At 38.9% G+C, this 16,703-nt stretch overlaps 2 protein-coding genes across 2 annotated transcripts; one reads left to right on the top strand and one right to left on the bottom strand.

The window, feature by feature from the left end:
- Positions 1 to 146: 146 nt before the first annotated feature.
- Positions 147 to 8,694, top strand: LOC146478709 (nuclear exosome regulator NRDE2-like). Its single transcript, XM_085112312.1, has 8 exons — positions 147 to 319; positions 1,024 to 2,328; positions 3,472 to 3,610; positions 3,771 to 4,550; positions 4,850 to 5,005; positions 5,771 to 6,650; positions 7,721 to 7,789; positions 8,267 to 8,694. The coding sequence occupies exons 1-8, from the start codon at positions 157 to 159 to the stop codon at positions 8,390 to 8,392; spliced, it is 3,618 nt and encodes a 1,205-aa protein (XP_084968438.1). The 5' UTR covers positions 147 to 156; the 3' UTR covers positions 8,393 to 8,694.
- A 703-nt stretch (positions 8,695 to 9,397) lies between these two features.
- LOC146478708 (uncharacterized) lies at positions 9,398 to 15,662 on the bottom strand. Its single transcript, XM_085112313.1, has 4 exons — positions 15,250 to 15,662; positions 14,858 to 15,124; positions 13,024 to 13,338; positions 9,398 to 11,193 (listed from the first exon to the last, which is right to left on the bottom strand). The coding sequence occupies exons 1-4, from the start codon at positions 15,559 to 15,561 to the stop codon at positions 10,561 to 10,563; spliced, it is 1,527 nt and encodes a 508-aa protein (XP_084968439.1). The 5' UTR covers positions 15,562 to 15,662; the 3' UTR covers positions 9,398 to 10,560.
- Positions 15,663 to 16,703: the final 1,041 nt, after the last annotated feature.

The following is a 16,703-nucleotide window of genomic DNA, read 5'->3' as shown; positions in this document are numbered from 1 at the left end:
GAGGGGAGGAAAGGGAACATTTTGCCTTGCGCCTGCGGTTTTTTTCTTGAATGATATGCACTCTATGTGCATGTTGAAAGCGGTTTTTTCTTGAAAGATATGTACTTCATGTACACGTTGATAAAACGGCAAAGGACCATAAAAACGTTTTTCAAAATGGCAGACGAACGTGGAAATGTGTTGGAACCAAAACATCTTTCCAAACAGACCTTGTTTCCAGTACTTGCGTCTAACCTTGGAGCTAGTGGAGCATCTGGAAGCTTACTTTTCCCTTGCGCTTCTGTCAAAGTCGAAGAACATGCTGCAGATTTTGGAAAAGGTAAACGAAAGCTTCCTAGGTTTCATACACTGGATTGACTATAAACTTATTAATTTTCAAGTGTACAAAGGCGAGTCCTGATTAAAGAGAAAAGCAGTTAGAGGTCGACCAACGGGACATTATTGTTCAATGAAATGTACAGCAACTTTCCTAACATATTTAAAAATAGTTAAGGTTACTAGAATTTTCCAGCATTTATTTTGATTGAATTTGAAAGTAAAAAAACAACGCACCAAGAAGGTTTTCATTTAGTTATTGTAACTTGTAAGACTATGCAAAATCAAACCATCACCAAGCTAAATAGTATAAATATTAATGATGATGATGATGTTGTTGATGATTGTAATTTGGATCAGAGTGCATTCCGCATCAGACGTATTTGAAATTCTACACCAAGCATTGAAGGTTTATCACCCACAGCAGTCGAGATCACTTGTTGGTATTTGCTAAGGACTTAAATCATATACCATTATGAAGAAACTTACACATTATAAATAAAACAGTGCTCAATTACTAACATGGAATGCACCCTTGCCTACAAGTGGACACCTTTGTAAGTGTACCCAATTTCAGTGCACACAACATATTGTCTTACATGATGATATAAAGAAGTGTTTGTATGTGGATGGGATGATAGTTGAGTATCTTCCGTAAGCTGTAGGAGATTTGTGCTCACATGGCTGTGACCATTTTTTTCTTGGCAGAAGTCAACCAGCCAAACTGGCTTAGAAATGAGAGCTATAAAGATGTAACATTTGAAAATGAGATCACTGACACAGACCAGAGATATTTCCCTTTTGAAAATGTTCATCAACAGTTACCGGAACCAGGAAGTAAACGTTTGCATTCTGATGTCTCTGGTTCAGATGAAGAAAGAGAACTCCTTCACATTACAGAAACTAAAATAAAATGTCCGGACAGTAGTGAAAGTACAAAGAGACACCACAAGGACAAAAAGAAACATAAACACAAAAAGAAACACAAGCATAAGCACGGTAAATCAGGGATTAAACATTGTGTCAGTGAAGATGCTACTAAACCAGATACAATTTGGATTGAAGAGGCTCAGCTTACCCCTGAGAAAGCTTTTAGACTGAACAAGAAACCTGATCTGGCAAATCGAATGTATGATACTTTGTACAGGCTGGACATTGCTTTGTACAAGATGAGGTCAAACATGACATGTCTTGGCCTCGGCAAACAGCAAGTGATTGAGTTGTCGGAAAAGAAAAGCAAGAAAAAGAAAAAAATTGGAACCATGTCATTGAGATACTGGAACATGGAGAGTGTTGAAGCTGACAAAAGTTTGGAAGGAATTTCCTTATCATTGCCAGGTACATTAAACAAACCAGATGATAGTAGTGGCTACGTTCCTCTTGAATTACCAAGTCAGCATGGGAAAGCTGTCGAAGGCCACCTTACAACTTCAGAAGAGCAATCAAACACTGAAACTGATTCTCGTGATTTTGAACTATTACAAAAGACTGCTGAATTGAACAAAACCTTGCGTGAAAATCCCCATGATATTCAGACATGGCTCAATCTTGCTAAATTCCAAGAAGACATTGTCCAAAAGGAAGACTCAGTGAAATCAAGTTTTACAGCAACAGGGAGAGAAAGGAGAAAAGCTTCTACAAGAACCATCATTGAAAAGAAAATTGCAGTGTTTGAAAAAGCCTTGCAACAGAATCCAACCTCAGTGGAACTAATAGTGAAACATTTAGATCTCTGTGGAGAGATTATGGATGCTGAAGAATTGCTTCAGAAATGGAAGAAAGTCAGTTTTGCCCATCCAAATAACACCTTGTTGTGGCAACACTACTTGCGTTTTGTGCAATCCAGGTTTTCTCTGTTCTCATTCAGTAAGGTATCTGCAGTGTATGGTAAATGTTTGAGCACTCTGTCATCAATTAAGGAAGGAACATTTGCCTCTCATCAAGCTGTTGGTGATTTGGAGAGTGAAATGTTGGACTTGTTCATTCAGGAATGTCAGTTTGCAAGACAGTCAGGTAGGCATCCCACTGTGTGCCAGATAAAAGAGGATCATGATTATAAATACAGTCAAACCTCCTGTAAGGGACCACCCAAAATGTCAAGCCTTTTGTCGGGTATGTGACAAGTGGTCAGTTATGGGAAGTGAAAAAACAAAAGAAAATTTCAAACTGTGATCTCTAAAAGTGGTCGTGGTCGCCTACGAGAGGTGGTGGCTTACGAAAGGTTCCAACTATAGTGATTTGATTGGGGAATTTTGGTATTTTGGAAAAGTGGTAGCTCAAGAAAGGTGGTCGCAAGGGGAGGTTCGACTGTATATGAAACATATATTTAAATGGCAGATGAAAGAGGGTTGCCAGGTCAAAAATTTACTTAACATAGCCATCTGATCACCCCTCCCTCCCCCCCCCCCACCAAAAAAAGGTTTCTCTACAATGAATGCCTTATGCGTCACAGAGAAGTCTTCAGTTGATGGCAAAAGTCATCATCAACAACAACAACAACAACAACTTTATTTTCACATTTCCTTTTTAAGATAGTATTAATTCATATATCAAAGTATAGTAGAAGTAGATTTGGAGTGACCCACATCTTCAGGGCTGTCATTAAGAGGCAGGGGCCGGGGATTTTCCCCGGTTACTAAGAACGTGGCCCCCGGCTATTTTCATAGGAAAATAGAAGAAAAATAGAACCAAAAGAAAATCCTAGCTGTTTGATTCCCCACCTACTTGTTGTATTTATCCAGCAACTTGAAATCTTAGTGACAGCCCTGATCTTTTAACCCTTTAAATTTTTCATTGGCTTCCTGCCTTAAGAATTATCTTGGGTACTCTCTGATCATTAAGCCATGGATCATTTATTGAAAATCCTGATATGTTCTTGTTGTCCCATTGACTCTAGGGGTTAGGAGGATTCAATTCCCCCCCCCCCCCTGCCCATTAGCAGAAAAACACCCCCTTACTGTTAGTAAGCACTTGAAGTGCTGATTAAAGTATGTGACATACCAAAGGGTATGGTTTGGTCAGTCAATGGGGGATATTTAGTCACAGTCACTACATCTTATATCCAAGGGAAGCCCATTAATAGTACATGAAATTACTATTAAATAGTGATGTGGATTGTCATCCAAAGCTGTAACTGCTCTTTTGTTTTGTCTTCAGGACACACAGAAAAGGCTGTTGCTTGTTTACAGGCCATGGTGGAATTAAACTGTTTTTGTTCAGCTGACCTGGAAAGGAACACCCCTGTTAGTGGGCAGGTGGCTTTCTTGGAGACATTTTGGGACAGTGGACAGCCAAGGTACGTCTACAGAGTAGCTCTTGCGATTTAGAAAAAATTGTTTTGTGTTCGTAAAAAAGTGTTCATTTTATTTTCTTGGTCTCAGATTCATTGGCGTTATCTAGAATGGACGAACTTAAACACTGAATTTCTGTTTTGTATTCAATTTTTTCATCTTAAGGTTTGGCGAAGATGGTGCAAGTGGCTGGAGCACATGGATGGCTAAAGGAAATGAAAGTGTTTCATGTGAAGCACCTATTGATGTCAAGAAAATTTTCAAGTCAACTTATACCAGCACAGCAGACAAGAATAGTTCCTTTGATGATAACGATGATGAAATTGCAGTTGAAAAAGATCAACCCATGTGGAAGAATTGGCTGCAAGTTGAATCGTCAAGGGAAAGGAGGCAGCTGTATCCATGGCAACCAGACAGAGAAACACGGCAGACAGAAGAGGACTGTGATGATCCTGAAAGACTTGTTCTGTTTGATGACATCAGCTCAAGTCTGTTCAAAATCACCGATCATGGCAACAAACTCAAACTGGTGTTGTCTTTTTTGAAATTTTTTGGAGTTCCAGTACCCAGTGTTACCTCATCAGCAAGCGCTGATGTACAACAATTCCTACAAACATCAGTAGAGCATGTGTCACAGATACTGGAGTCCAGCATGATCCGCAGCACATCTCAGTTTCTTGGTTTGTGCCAGTCATACCACTGGAATGATGACACCTCTTCTGTTGCTAAGCAACAGTGGCCCTCCGATGACACTTTGGCATTTGTGAGGAACATCTTTGTACAAAGCTTACCTGTCTTTACTGGAAAAATAAGAAGCTTCCTGATGGTAACATGGCTCTGGTATGAATTTGAACTTACTCAGAAGGCGCCTTCATCAAAGGCATCAAGGATGTACAAAGATGTACGGAAACTAGCCAAGAGCCTCCTAAAACAACCACAAAACAGGTTTGTGAGGAGTGTTAATGCACAGCCTTTGGTGCAGTTCTAACCATTGTCTGCTACTCTTCCTCCTTATTATATGGTTCCAGAAAATGTCCATACCCACCCCAAGGAAAATTCCAAAGGGGAGGGGTCTCAAAAGCCAAAATTTTAAAGGGAAAATATGAAGCTAAACTGGAAACTAGGGGGGAGTGATGTACCTCCCCCACGGAAGGTAGTTTGGTTGGAATGGATATTATCTGGAACCACACATTCTGAAAACATTGCCAGACAAAAGGATTTAGTGTTTTCCCATTAAATTTCAGGAATGATCTGAAGGTGTGGCAAGCCTATGCTGAAGTGGAGTGGTTATCTGGTAACATTGATGAAGCTCGCAGAGTGTTTGACTCAGCTCTTATGATGGGTGGTGAGATGTTCCCAGATGAACAGAGCAGAAGAACTGCTTTAGCTCCTCTTGTCAGGTCATTGTCTTTTTCTTGGTTAGAGCAGTAACCTGAGGAACAGTCCCCATATATTCCATTCCATAGTTACCAAGGCCCAAATAAAATAAATCTCTTTAGTGATATTTGTATTAAGTCAATGTATTTAGCATAGAGCACTTATTTGGGACACTTTCTAGACTGAATTGGAATTTTGAAATATTGGTTTTTGAGAAGAGGGGGAAACTGGAGAAACTGGCGAAAAACCTTTAGGTGCAAGGATGAGAACCAACAACAAACTCAACCCACATCACTGTGCCATCCTCTCCCCCACAAGTTACATCACAGTAATGAAATAGAAGAAAAATCAAACCAATCATTAATCTGCCCCAGTATTAATATAAACATTCTCCTGACTGCTCTCCATACATTTCTTGTGTATTAGTTGGGAGAATTTGTTTGCATATCAAGATATTTTATTTTTGTTGATCAGTTCCTCCATTCTCATGATCTACAGAACTGACTTAGATGATTGATGAAGTATGATATTGTAGGGAAGAAATTAGGTGTAGGTCACTACTGGGGCTGAACAGGTTAATAACCAAAGTGAGGACTGAAACACACCAACCACCAACAGTCATGGTGCTACTTATAATGACATACAACAAGTTGACGCCATTGCCTGATGAACACCAACAGTGTAGCGGTCAAAAAGTCGTGATTCACACCCATGTGACACAATTGTGAGACAAACATTAATTTTGAGCTATCAAGCTTTCAATAATTATACAATTTTTTTTTCATCAGATCCTATGCTGAGCTGGAGGTAGGCATCAAAACAAACAGGAAACAGTCTCATCCTTTGTCAAGTGGGGAAAACAAGAAAGCCTTACACATTTTGACAACATTTGCAGAAGGAACAAAGTTCCAACCTTTCTCCCAAAGCCCAACAACCACAGAAGTGTCTGCAGTTCGACTGCTTAAGTGTCGCAAAATCTATCAAAGGTTGCACCAAGAGATTCTTGAAATAAGTGAATCCCAATCAAAAAAAGAATTGTATTCAGACTGTGGTGTTGCTTGTGGAAGCTTGGCAGTGCACATTGAAGCTTGCTGTGTTTTGTTTGAGTACTTGAGTAGTGGGATCTCCAGTGTGTTAACCATGTGTAACGAGGTCTTGTCAGTAACATCACCTGACATGTTTAACATGACTGGTCTCAGTGAGATGGACGTAGAGCTCATTTTCAGCTCTTACATCAGACTTTTCAAATTCCACTCCAACAGTGGAAGAAACTTACCACTAATGGATACAAGAAACATACTGCACTGTGCTTTGGAGAAGTTTCCGGATAATCCTGAATTCCTGTCATTCTACATCCAGCGTGAATCAAAGTCTGTTCTCACTGGTGAGATAAGAAGAACACTTGACAAGGCTGTGCAAAAGGCTACGACGCCTATCCCATGGATCTTTGCTGTTTATTATGAGCAGCTTCGGTCCCAGTCTCTTGTATCTGTCATGGAGTGTCCCCTTCCTTCTGCACCAATCCTGCAAGAAACCTCCCTGGCTGCTGTAACTTCTCTTCCTGTTACGGGTGTGGTTCATCGTCAATGTTCACTGTTTGAAAGAGCTTTGTCCAGCTCATCAGCAAGACATTGTGTGGCATTATGGAGAATGTTTATGGAATTTGAGGTAACCTGCCTGACTCCAAGGTGTCTTCAAAAAGAATTAATATTTGTTTGGTTTTATCAATGGAGTTGTAAGGTTATTTGGCCACTAAGGAGGTTTGAGTGCTGACGTTTTGAGTGTTAGCCGTTTTCTCTTTGTCAGAAGATTTCCTCTGACAAAGGGCTAACTCTCAAAACATCAGCACTTAACGGTGGCAAATTACTTTATCAACTCTGTTGATAAAACAAAACATTTGCTAGAATTACAGCAACTGTAACTACACACCATTTTACTATTCTACTAATAGCGAAGTATTTTAATTTGCAGGGTTTATCACTATGCGGGAAAAGCAGATCTTAGTAGCGGCTATTGAAATCCAAAAAGAAAATTGGGGGTAACCAAACATAATTTTTTTAGAGATAACAAGGCAACAATTATTCTAAAAAGCAGCAAAATACAAAGCAATGTACGGCACTGTTTTCCAAATTGAAGCTTTATTATCTCTGAAAAATGCATGGTTACCCCCAGTTTTCTTTTTGGATACCAAAATTACTTGCCGAGTTCTACTTTCTCTGTTAGTTTTAAACTGTGCAAAAATATCTTTGTATTAGAGGGCACCACCCATAGGAAACCCGAGTATCTCGAGATGCGCAGAATGTATGCACAGAATGTATGCGCAGTAACAACAGTAGGCACCATCCTTAAGGTATCCCTTAGATTGCTTAGTGCTTATTAAGAAACTTGGTTTCCTTAATTCCCTGCATGACATTAGTAAATAAAAGCAGTACCATGCATTTCACGATAGTCACTGTATTCCTGGAACATCTGAACTCAGAAACGTTTAATTAATTAAATAAGCCATGCAATGAGTTCTGTAGACAAAAGTAGAATTCATCTTCAGAGAAAGCTTGAAATTGCAGGTTATGATTGTATATCAAGTTTAAGTTCTATATTTCTTACAATCATCATTATTTTGTTTGTTGTTTCACATGGTCTATTTATTGATTTATTTATTTATTTACTTATTTATTTATTTATTGATTTATTTATTTATTTAATATTTTATAGTTGATATACTTTTAAAACTATTTTAGTCCAAGCATGCCAAGGAGAAAGTCAAGTCAGTATTTTACCAAGCTCTGCAGAATTGCCCTTGGGCAAAGGTAAGCTTAAATACACTTAACTCTCTCTAAAGTAGACACCCTCAGCATAAAATCTCTGTCTGCCAATTGGAGAGTTTCCCGCCATCAGCCCTGTCAATGTCCACCTTAAAGAGGGGTCCTTCGTGATATCTGCTTACAATAGTGTCCAGAGAGTCCACTGTGAGTAACAAGGAAAATTTTCTATCTAGTCTGGACTGGTGGGATGGGAGAGAGGGGGAGGAGAGGTGTAATTCTGAACTTCCTACTTTCCATACCTTTTTACTTCTGGTTCATTTTCCCCTGTCTCTTTAACCCTTTCCCCTAGTGTCATACTACACAGTTACACCTTCAGTTTTACCTCAGTCTACTATTCTGTCAATCAAGACAATAATATTATTGAGAAGGACTGCAGTTTGCTACATTTAACCAATTCAGGACAAACTTTATCCAAGTTGAATTACGGCCAGCCCTCACAGAACGTTGATGTTTTTGCTGCAGGTTTTGTACATGGATGCTGTACAGAACGTACCTGAAGATGTTCAGGACATTGTTGATTTGATGACAGAGAAAGAAATCAGACTGCACACCCCACTTGAAGAAATTGAACTTCTACTTCAAGAGTGATGTAACGGCAAGTCAGACCGCATGGCAGGTGCTTTTGCATGGACACAATTTTTGTTCAACTTTTTATTCAGCTATCCCAAGGAAAAATTGAGACTGCTCGAGGGAACAATCTTGGTTCAATTAATACAAGTCTTGCAATATTGGCAGTCTTCTTATTTATGAGATGTGCTGGCTCAAAAACAGTCCATGTTACTTGGGTTGAGAACAAGAATAAAGTTGTTGAAATTGGAACTGAAACTCTCACTTGCATTAATTTGATCTTCTACTTTCATGTGGTCTCAGTTTAAAGTTTCAAATTTCAATTGAAAGTAAAGTCTTTGTTTGAATAGCAATTCTTGTGAGATCTCAATGCAGGTTGGTTTATTGTCTCTGAAATGACAGCACCCCACTGTGGCCACGCCATTAATATGACCACTTTGTTATAACAAAAACGTTTAGCAGGCTTAGCAAAAGCTTGTGCATCCATTTCTTTATTCAAAGCACAGGCTAGTTGGAAAACAGGTTCCATTGTACTGAACCTAACATCAAAACAAGGGGTAAACTCAATTGGACTAGCATCCCCATCTAGGGGGGAGTAGTAATACTCTTAGTCACTTCGAGCTGGTTATTCTGTGATGGACCAGCATGCCCATCTAGAGTGGAGTAGCTACCCTGTGGCCTCATGCTAGAACTAGATGGTAATGTGGGTTGCCTGTGGCCAGTGTAGTTGAAAATAAAATATTTATACACCAATCTTGTACCTTGAGTCCTCAGGATCTTTGGCCAGTGGTTGGTTGCCAGGAAAGACTCTGGGGTACTGGAATCTTTTCACTGCAGGATTTCTGCACCAAAAAAATGCAAGTGAAAGACAGAGCTGCTATAGGGCAGCCAATCAAAAAAATATATCTTAATTTTTTCAAATTCCCCAAAGTTTCATCTGGCAAACAACCACTGGCCAAAGGATCTGAAGACTCTGGGTATGAGATTGGTTGATATACACTGCAGTCAGAAACACCACACCTGATGTCCAGTGGAAAATTGCGTAGTAGTTTTAATTCATATATATTTTTGGAAAATCTAGGATACACCATAAAAAATGTAACAAAATTGAAGGATTTTATATAATACCGAAATATCAATACACATTTTGTCTGCACTTAGTGGTTGCCATGTAATCAAAATGTACAAGCTAGTTATTTTTATAAATATTTACAATCCAATAGAGTATGAATACAACTGAGTACAGATCAATCTAGTTGTTTTACTTTTCAAGTCATGCTGGTGCCTTCAATAAGATTTTTAGCCACCTTCTGGCTATTTGCTGAGCTGCCCACTTCTAGATCCAACGATCTACTCAGAAACTTAATGTAAACCCTACTGCAGACATAGTAACTGTCTACCATAATGTCTACTATTATGTCTACCATAAGAAAGGTTTCTTCACCTTGATGAGTGTCCAAGCATAAATGTGCAAAGTAACAACTCCTTTCACTTTCAAGGTTCTCCTCAATAATTATCTCATGAATGGTCGCACTTTTGGGGATTTACACAGTAAGCTGTTGTTATCTTTAACTCTCAAGGGAAAAAACAAAATTTGTTCAAGAAAGCAGTAATTTAAGATAAGAGAAACAAATTCCTGGTTGAGATCTAGCAAGAGGTTTGTGATAGCAATAATATTCTTTTCATACTGGGAACCTACTGTATACATTCAAGGGGCTTGAAATTGACATTACATAAACTGCATTACACCTCCCATGCTCTGTCTTGTCCCATACTCTGGGACAAAGAAGGTAAAGGCTTTCTATACAAGTGCAAGGCTGCATGTCCACATCTGAAACTTCAAGTGGTGAGACCTTGCACTATTTTTTGCACCTGCACTGTATCAACTACAAGTCAGGGTTAACATACTACCGGTAAATGCACATTTACGAAGCAGCCTAAGATTTAGCTGCTGATAGCTAAGACCCTAACAAATCCCTGAGAGTCAATGTTGCCATGAAATTGTATTCAAGCTTAAAATTAAGTTGTATAAAAAGCTACAGTATTCATTGCAAATGACAACTGTTTTATATTTTGTACTTTTTGAAGTTATACCAAGTGCTGATACAACTGTTTGGCAGATGCCATTTTAGGCAAGCAATTACCTACACATTTCTTGAAGTCTTACTCTCATAGTTGCTTTCAGCTATTTATACTTCAGTTTGATTGACAGACAAATCATTTTTGCCGATGCCTGTCTCCGTCTCCAGTGATCCATGGTCTATATGAATATCATCTGCCGTCTGTGTACCACTGCTCTCTGTGACTACAGCTTGTGTTGCGTAAGCGTGTACTCCAGAGTTTATATCCTGATGTACCTGGACAGTGGCAAGGGACAGTGATCCTGGTAGGGCCTGCTGTCCAATGTCACTAGCCTCTCCAGACAGGTGATGCGTGTGACTTGATGATTGATCTCCGCTACCATCTGCCAGATTGGACACGGTAACAAGTCCAGATGACGGCGATGCATACACGCTGTACATCACGGGAATTTGCCCTGCTTGTGATGTGAGCATCATAGATGATGGGACAACATTGCCAAGGGAAACGACACTGCCATCTTGATTGGTTGCTATGGGAACAACAACAGTACCAACTGATTGTAAGTTGTTGCCCTGCGGACCTGATGACTGGTCGACATTGTGTTCATGAGTCTGGTTGGCTTCCTGTCCCATTTGTAAGGTGATGGTGTTTGATGTTGTTGTGGGGTTTACAGCATTCACTTGGACAGTCTGTGTTTGAGGCTGGTGAACACGCTGGATCTGCACAGGCTGAGAAAGAACCTGCACAAGAAAGTAAACATTGTTATGTACAGAGAATGAGAATATTAACCCTTTGAGGCAACAATTTGTGCAACTAATATCTTGTGATAGACTTGTGGCACACACCCTTGGACATTTCTCACACTTTTCTGTTATTGCATTGATTGCATGAAATAGACCTCAGTTCTAATTTTTGAAAAGATTGGAACAAGCGGAAAATGCAAGAAAAATGCAAACTCAGTACTAGTAGTGGATTGTGGCAGAAGAAGTTGTTTATGATACTGTTTAAAAACTATAGACATTTTGGTGTAATTTGTGTGATGATAATTTATTATTGTTGTGCACAGCACAATTAAGTTACGAAAAACATTTTTGTTTTGAAACAAAACTCATGGGACTGAGAAAGCTTATAATAAACATTAAAGATTCACCGTGTTGTTAAAATTCATTAGCAACACGAGAAACCCTGACCTTCAAACAGTTACTGCAGTCTTTTTATCCCTCAACACCTAATGCATTGAGGTCTAAACGCATTTAAATTAAGAAATGGAAAATTTGATAATTTTAGTTATTCTAAACCCTAACAAGACAACTAACACTGTGCAAATAACTTCAAAAGAATTTAACATACTAAACAATCTTGAGCAAATAATTATCCATGATTATACCAGATAATCTTTTTGAAATTCCCTTGAATAGTTTGGTGACTGAATATGGTACAACTCTAGGTTTGCAAGGAATGTCAGTTTGTTGAATAACATAAAAAGGCAGACTGAAGTGGTTTAACAAATTCCATGGAGCCACAAGGTACACCACATAATTTTATTAAGACAAAACAACATTTCAAAATCAAGATCTCCTACTGTGCGCTTGATGGATCACCGAAAAAGGATTGTGTTCAAAAGTCACAAAGCATTTTTCATTCCATTGTTCTTAAGGGAATGACTGCCATTACAGCTACATATTTTAAACAAAACTGTCACAAACATCGCCAAAAAGATGAAGGATTTTTGTTCAGCACAACTCAAGCAAATCTACTAACTGACAATCTTTGTATTGTAATTAACTCACCAGCCATTTTCTTTCTATAATAAACAGAACCAGAGCTACACATTTGTACCAAAACGTTTACAACACAAACCAACTACCTGAAAGTAACATTATAACTGAACAATTTGCAAATTTGCATTCTGTTGTAAACTCCAGCTGAATATATTGTTTCCTATGAATTAAACAATAATAATACAATCAAATGTTTTGACCAAAACTGTCGGTCACAAAACATCTGACTGATAGAATAATTTTTATTCCTCATAGGTCAAGCAAAAGTACTAGCCAATAAGTTTTGCATTGCATTGAAAACTCCAGTTATTTTGTTCACCTATAGACCTCTTTCATAAATGGAGGGCTTAATTGTTATTCTTTTGTATGCATTTAAATTAGCCTTCCTGGCCTCGCTAGCATGTGTAAAAACAAAAGTATTTTCACTCAAAAGCGAGGTCAAGAAGGCTTATTTGCATGCACATAAAAGAATACTAATTATGCCCTCCATTATGAAAGAGGTCTATGGTTCCCAAGTTGCTGAGAACAATCATAGCGACATATTTTCACCTAAACTGTCAAAGCAAAACTAAATGTAGGAAGGTGATGGTGATACAACTCAAGCACATTTTAAATCCAATGAAAGGGAATTTTTTTTACATTTTCACATCATGATATGACGCTTTTTAGTTTTAAAACAAGACAAAATTAATGCAACCAACTTGTACAAAATGATAGTTTGTTCATTCTCTACTAGTTCTAGCAGATGGATGAATTTTTAACCATGAATACTTTCATTGTAATGGATACCTGTACGGTTGAACCCTGTTGTTGTCCCTGGGGAAGTGGTTGCCCCAGCTGAACTGATGTCCCAGGAGCAAAGATGGTAGTGAATGCTCCACCTGGCATAGCTTGGACGGAGTAGGATGACTGCACAGAGGCATTCTTGTTTCCACCTTGCTGTTGGATGTTTGACGGAGGGATGTAGGTTGTGATAGGAAAAGAATGACCTGTTGCCGGCAGTGCCGTGATGCCAGTCATGGGCCCACTGCTGCCAGATAGCGCACCCACCGCTAATCCTTGGCTTGCATCTATTTGCTGGGTTGTGTAAATAGCACCTCGGTCCTGCAAAAATATTTAAACAAATATTGTTAGTATTATGACAAGGGATACTCATTGATAATAGTTGCTGAATGACCTACAAGCCTGCGGCTCTCGGTCCCTTAGTCTGCTTATTCACAATTCTCAAATTGGACAAATGAAAATTAATGTTGGTTTTAGTTACTTTCCAGTATAGGAGATAGAGGATGGTATATATCTTAAGTTGCGATCAAGGGGATTGTCAAGTAAATTTAAACTGGCTTGTTTACATGTCTAATACTGTTTGAAATTAAATATCAGTTAACACTTATTCTCTATCCCACATTGACATTTCAGAAATTTTGGCATTGTAAAATTTGGTGCAAGTTGACTGTTGTCCCAGTCTGAAAAAAAATATATATATATAGAAAAGTCTATTAAAAACGTATGCTTGGTTTTATCAGGTATTAAAAGCTACCAAAAGCTGACGTTTCGAGAGCTAACCCTTCGTCTGAGCGTAGAAAAGTCAAATTTCATTTTTTTATTCCTAAAAAACATAGCATATGAAAAACAAAGAAGGAAAGAAAACATAGCGTGTAACATAAGTGGGGAGGGAACTACTCTCTTGAAATATTTCGATCGCAGTACGACTACAATCATATACATTGTTCAAATTTCATTTGAAAGGTGAAGGATCAGTTTTCAACTTGAGAAGCGCACGTTTATTTGTAAGTTTAAGAGTTAACGTTTACAAAGCGAGAAAGTATGCTGACATTAATGCGAGAAATGTGTCGAATATTGGTTAGTTGATAATACGCACTCATTACCGATATATTGGCAAGGAAAATGAAAATAAACGCAACAGCGAGCAAACGCCATCAGAATATCAGGTTACAATAACCAAGACCCAAAGCGAAGACGTAAAATTTGCTTTTAATTTGATAAATTGAATTTGTCCTGAACTCAATTCCTTATGGTTCGAGCCTTTCAAAACAAAGGAGGATTCCCCAAACACGCAAGTGAAACAAACATCCAAGGTTTACGTTCGTCTCCAAAAATGGGCACGAAATGTACCAAAGAAGGAAACGGGCGCCATATATGGTTGGAATGTTTAAAAGGACACGGAGTTTGAAAATCTTACGTGAAAAATCTGACGCGAAAGTAATATCTAATCGAAGCCTACTACCTCGAAACAAACTATGCACAAATAATCTTCGGAAAGGATAATAGTTTAGGCTGAAACACTGCTGAAAAAATCAAATAGGTGGAGTTATTTAATGGACGGTGTAGTTTTGATGCTATTGTCGTCTGTGACCTCCGCTAGCGGGGAATCCATGGCGAGCCATCAAGCTTATAAATTTCTAATCAGACAAAACTGCTTTAAGATAGAAACACAGATTTAATAATATCAACTGCTTGCCTTAATTTCGTACAGTGAGATTCAAATTCTGTTGCAAATCTTGTCGGTTATGAGCACACAAATAGAAGAAAAAACGAAATAAATGTCAGAGAAACGACGTACGACCGTACAGCTGATATGATTCTTCGCTATTTTTAAGTGTACCTGCTGCATTTTCTCCGCTTCATTTTCGTTCACAGTGTAGGTCAAATCCGTTTCTTCGTAACCTGTTTGTGACATTCGCTGGTCCGGATTTGGAATCTGTGATACTGGAGGATCCGGCGAATTCAGGCAAGTTTGGATGAGCGCTTTGCCGCTCTCGGAAGTGATCATCGGTTGCAGTTTCCTGGTGGCGAAAGTATAAACATGGCCCGTTTCTGAGGCGACCAACAACATCACCTGTGTTCCTGTCAACGTGCTTAACTCGTAAGCCTGAAGTAAGAAAAATAGCAAAAACACTAAGACCAGAAAAGGCACCTTTCATGTTTTTTTAACCTAATATTACATTATCATATTACGCACGACAAGCATAAAATCTCAAATGCAAAGCAACCAACCTTCTTCATAATTCCAGTTTTCCTTTTGCTAAAAGTCGTGTACCTTCTTAGCTTGCTATCTATAAACTTCATTTCAATTTTAACCCTCCCTCTGGTCTTTTTCTTGGGTTTTTCCTCCACCACCTCGGCAACTACATCGTCATCGCTGTCTGCTTGTCTTTTCAGACTGCGTTCATCGTGATGATCCATCGCTGCTTCGAATGCTCCTTGTTCAATCGTTGTTGGGTCAAGAACTCCGCTTCCTTGTGCTTGAGCTGTGTATTCCATTGGGTCTAGTGTTACTGATGTTGTTGTTGATTCTTCGTTCTGCATTTTCCCGGTTGTAAGATCGCCTTTTATGGAGACTCCTTTTTCGTCTTTCTGCTTCTGAAAAAGGAATGTGGGTGGACCAATATGGCGGACTCATTGGTCCCGTGACTCAAATTAATCATGTGACCACTTTGAGCCCGACCGGAAGTGAGCTTACACGTGCAACCAAGCGCAGCTTGTACGTGTAAGCGTCACTTTAAAATTTTTACAAACATATTCACTAGCTTTGAATTTTTTTCCATTTGCTGACCTCGATTTTACGTGCGCAAAAACAGCTTGTAGCAACAAGTGTAAAACCCTAGGCTCAAGCCTGGGCTAGAAAACTTCCTGACGCATGACGCAGATGTGCGACCACTTCAAGAAATTTGCATACTTTTAAAAGTGGGTTCCAATATTAATCAGAATTCGAACAAAGCTTTCCGGAAACCAACTCAAGAAAGTTGGTGGGGTTTCCGGGTAGGAAAAGGGTCATTAAAGCCAGCCCGTTAACAATCTCTCGTTAACAAGCTCAATAAGCTCGAGTGGGCGTTAAAAAAAAAGAAAACAAAACAAACGTGGAGTGCGCTAAGAACTTTCTTTCCTCCTCTCAGCTCCCTAAGGCTTTACCAGCTATGTAAGTACAGCAAACTATAGAAGCACGTCCACTTCACCAACTCTGCAGTATAGCCAGTTCGGCCATACCGTAGAGTTGGTGTAATGTGGCTTCCGGCTTTCGGTAGTTTGCCTAATACATTTCCAAACCTGCGGAGAGATCTGGGTACGAGATTGACTTTGCCTATGCGTTTGACATGCGTGTAAGTATGTACCGTCCCAATTCAGGTGTACGGCCTGGTTGGAGGGTGTGCATACTAGTTATGCAATGCTTTCGACTGGTATACCGTGAAATATCCAACGAGTGACTTGATTTTTCTTAGTATACACACGAGCCTTCAGTCGAGTGTGTATGACGAGTGGGATATTCACGGTATACCACGAGAAAGCAAATTGCATAACTAATTTATCCCATGCCGCTCATTGAATTAACACAAAACGTCACTCTTCAATACTCTAATAGCAAATACAGTTAGTGAAAAAATATTGAACAGATTGGCAACGTTTGTTGAAAGTACATAATTTTGATGAAAAATTAAAAAATATAAATAGGT

The sequence above is a fragment of the Pavona decussata genome, unplaced genomic scaffold (assembly GCF_977016875.1).
Source record: "Pavona decussata unplaced genomic scaffold, jaPavDecu1.1 SCAFFOLD_64, whole genome shotgun sequence".
Lineage (NCBI taxonomy): Eukaryota > Metazoa > Cnidaria > Anthozoa > Scleractinia > Agariciidae > Pavona > Pavona decussata.
The sequence above is the reverse complement of the archived record's forward strand: the minus strand, read 5'-3'. Positions and strand labels throughout refer to the sequence as shown.

What these genes read in the sequence shown, in the direction of transcription:
- LOC146478709 (XM_085112312.1), top strand. Translation starts at nt 157, where the DNA reads ATGGCAGACGAACGTGGAAATGTGTTGGAACCAAAACATCTTTCCAAA. An exon ending in TGGGACAGTGGACAGCCAAG is followed by an intron (nt 3,611 to 3,770) that starts GTACGTCTACAG and finishes TTTCATCTTAAG; the next exon opens with GTTTGGCGAAGATGGTGCAA. An exon ending in GAATGTTTATGGAATTTGAG is followed by an intron (nt 6,651 to 7,720) that starts GTAACCTGCCTG and finishes AAACTATTTTAG; the next exon opens with TCCAAGCATGCCAAGGAGAA.
- LOC146478708 (XM_085112313.1), bottom strand. Translation starts at nt 15,561, where the DNA reads ATGCAGAACGAAGAATCAACAACAACATCAGTAACACTAGACCCAATG. An exon ending in AAGCGGAGAAAATGCAGCAG is followed by an intron (nt 13,339 to 14,857) that starts GTACACTTAAAA and finishes ATATTTTTGCAG; the next exon opens with GACCGAGGTGCTATTTACAC. An exon ending in AACAGGGTTCAACCGTACAG is followed by an intron (nt 11,194 to 13,023) that starts GTATCCATTACA and finishes TTTCTTGTGCAG; the next exon opens with GTTCTTTCTCAGCCTGTGCA.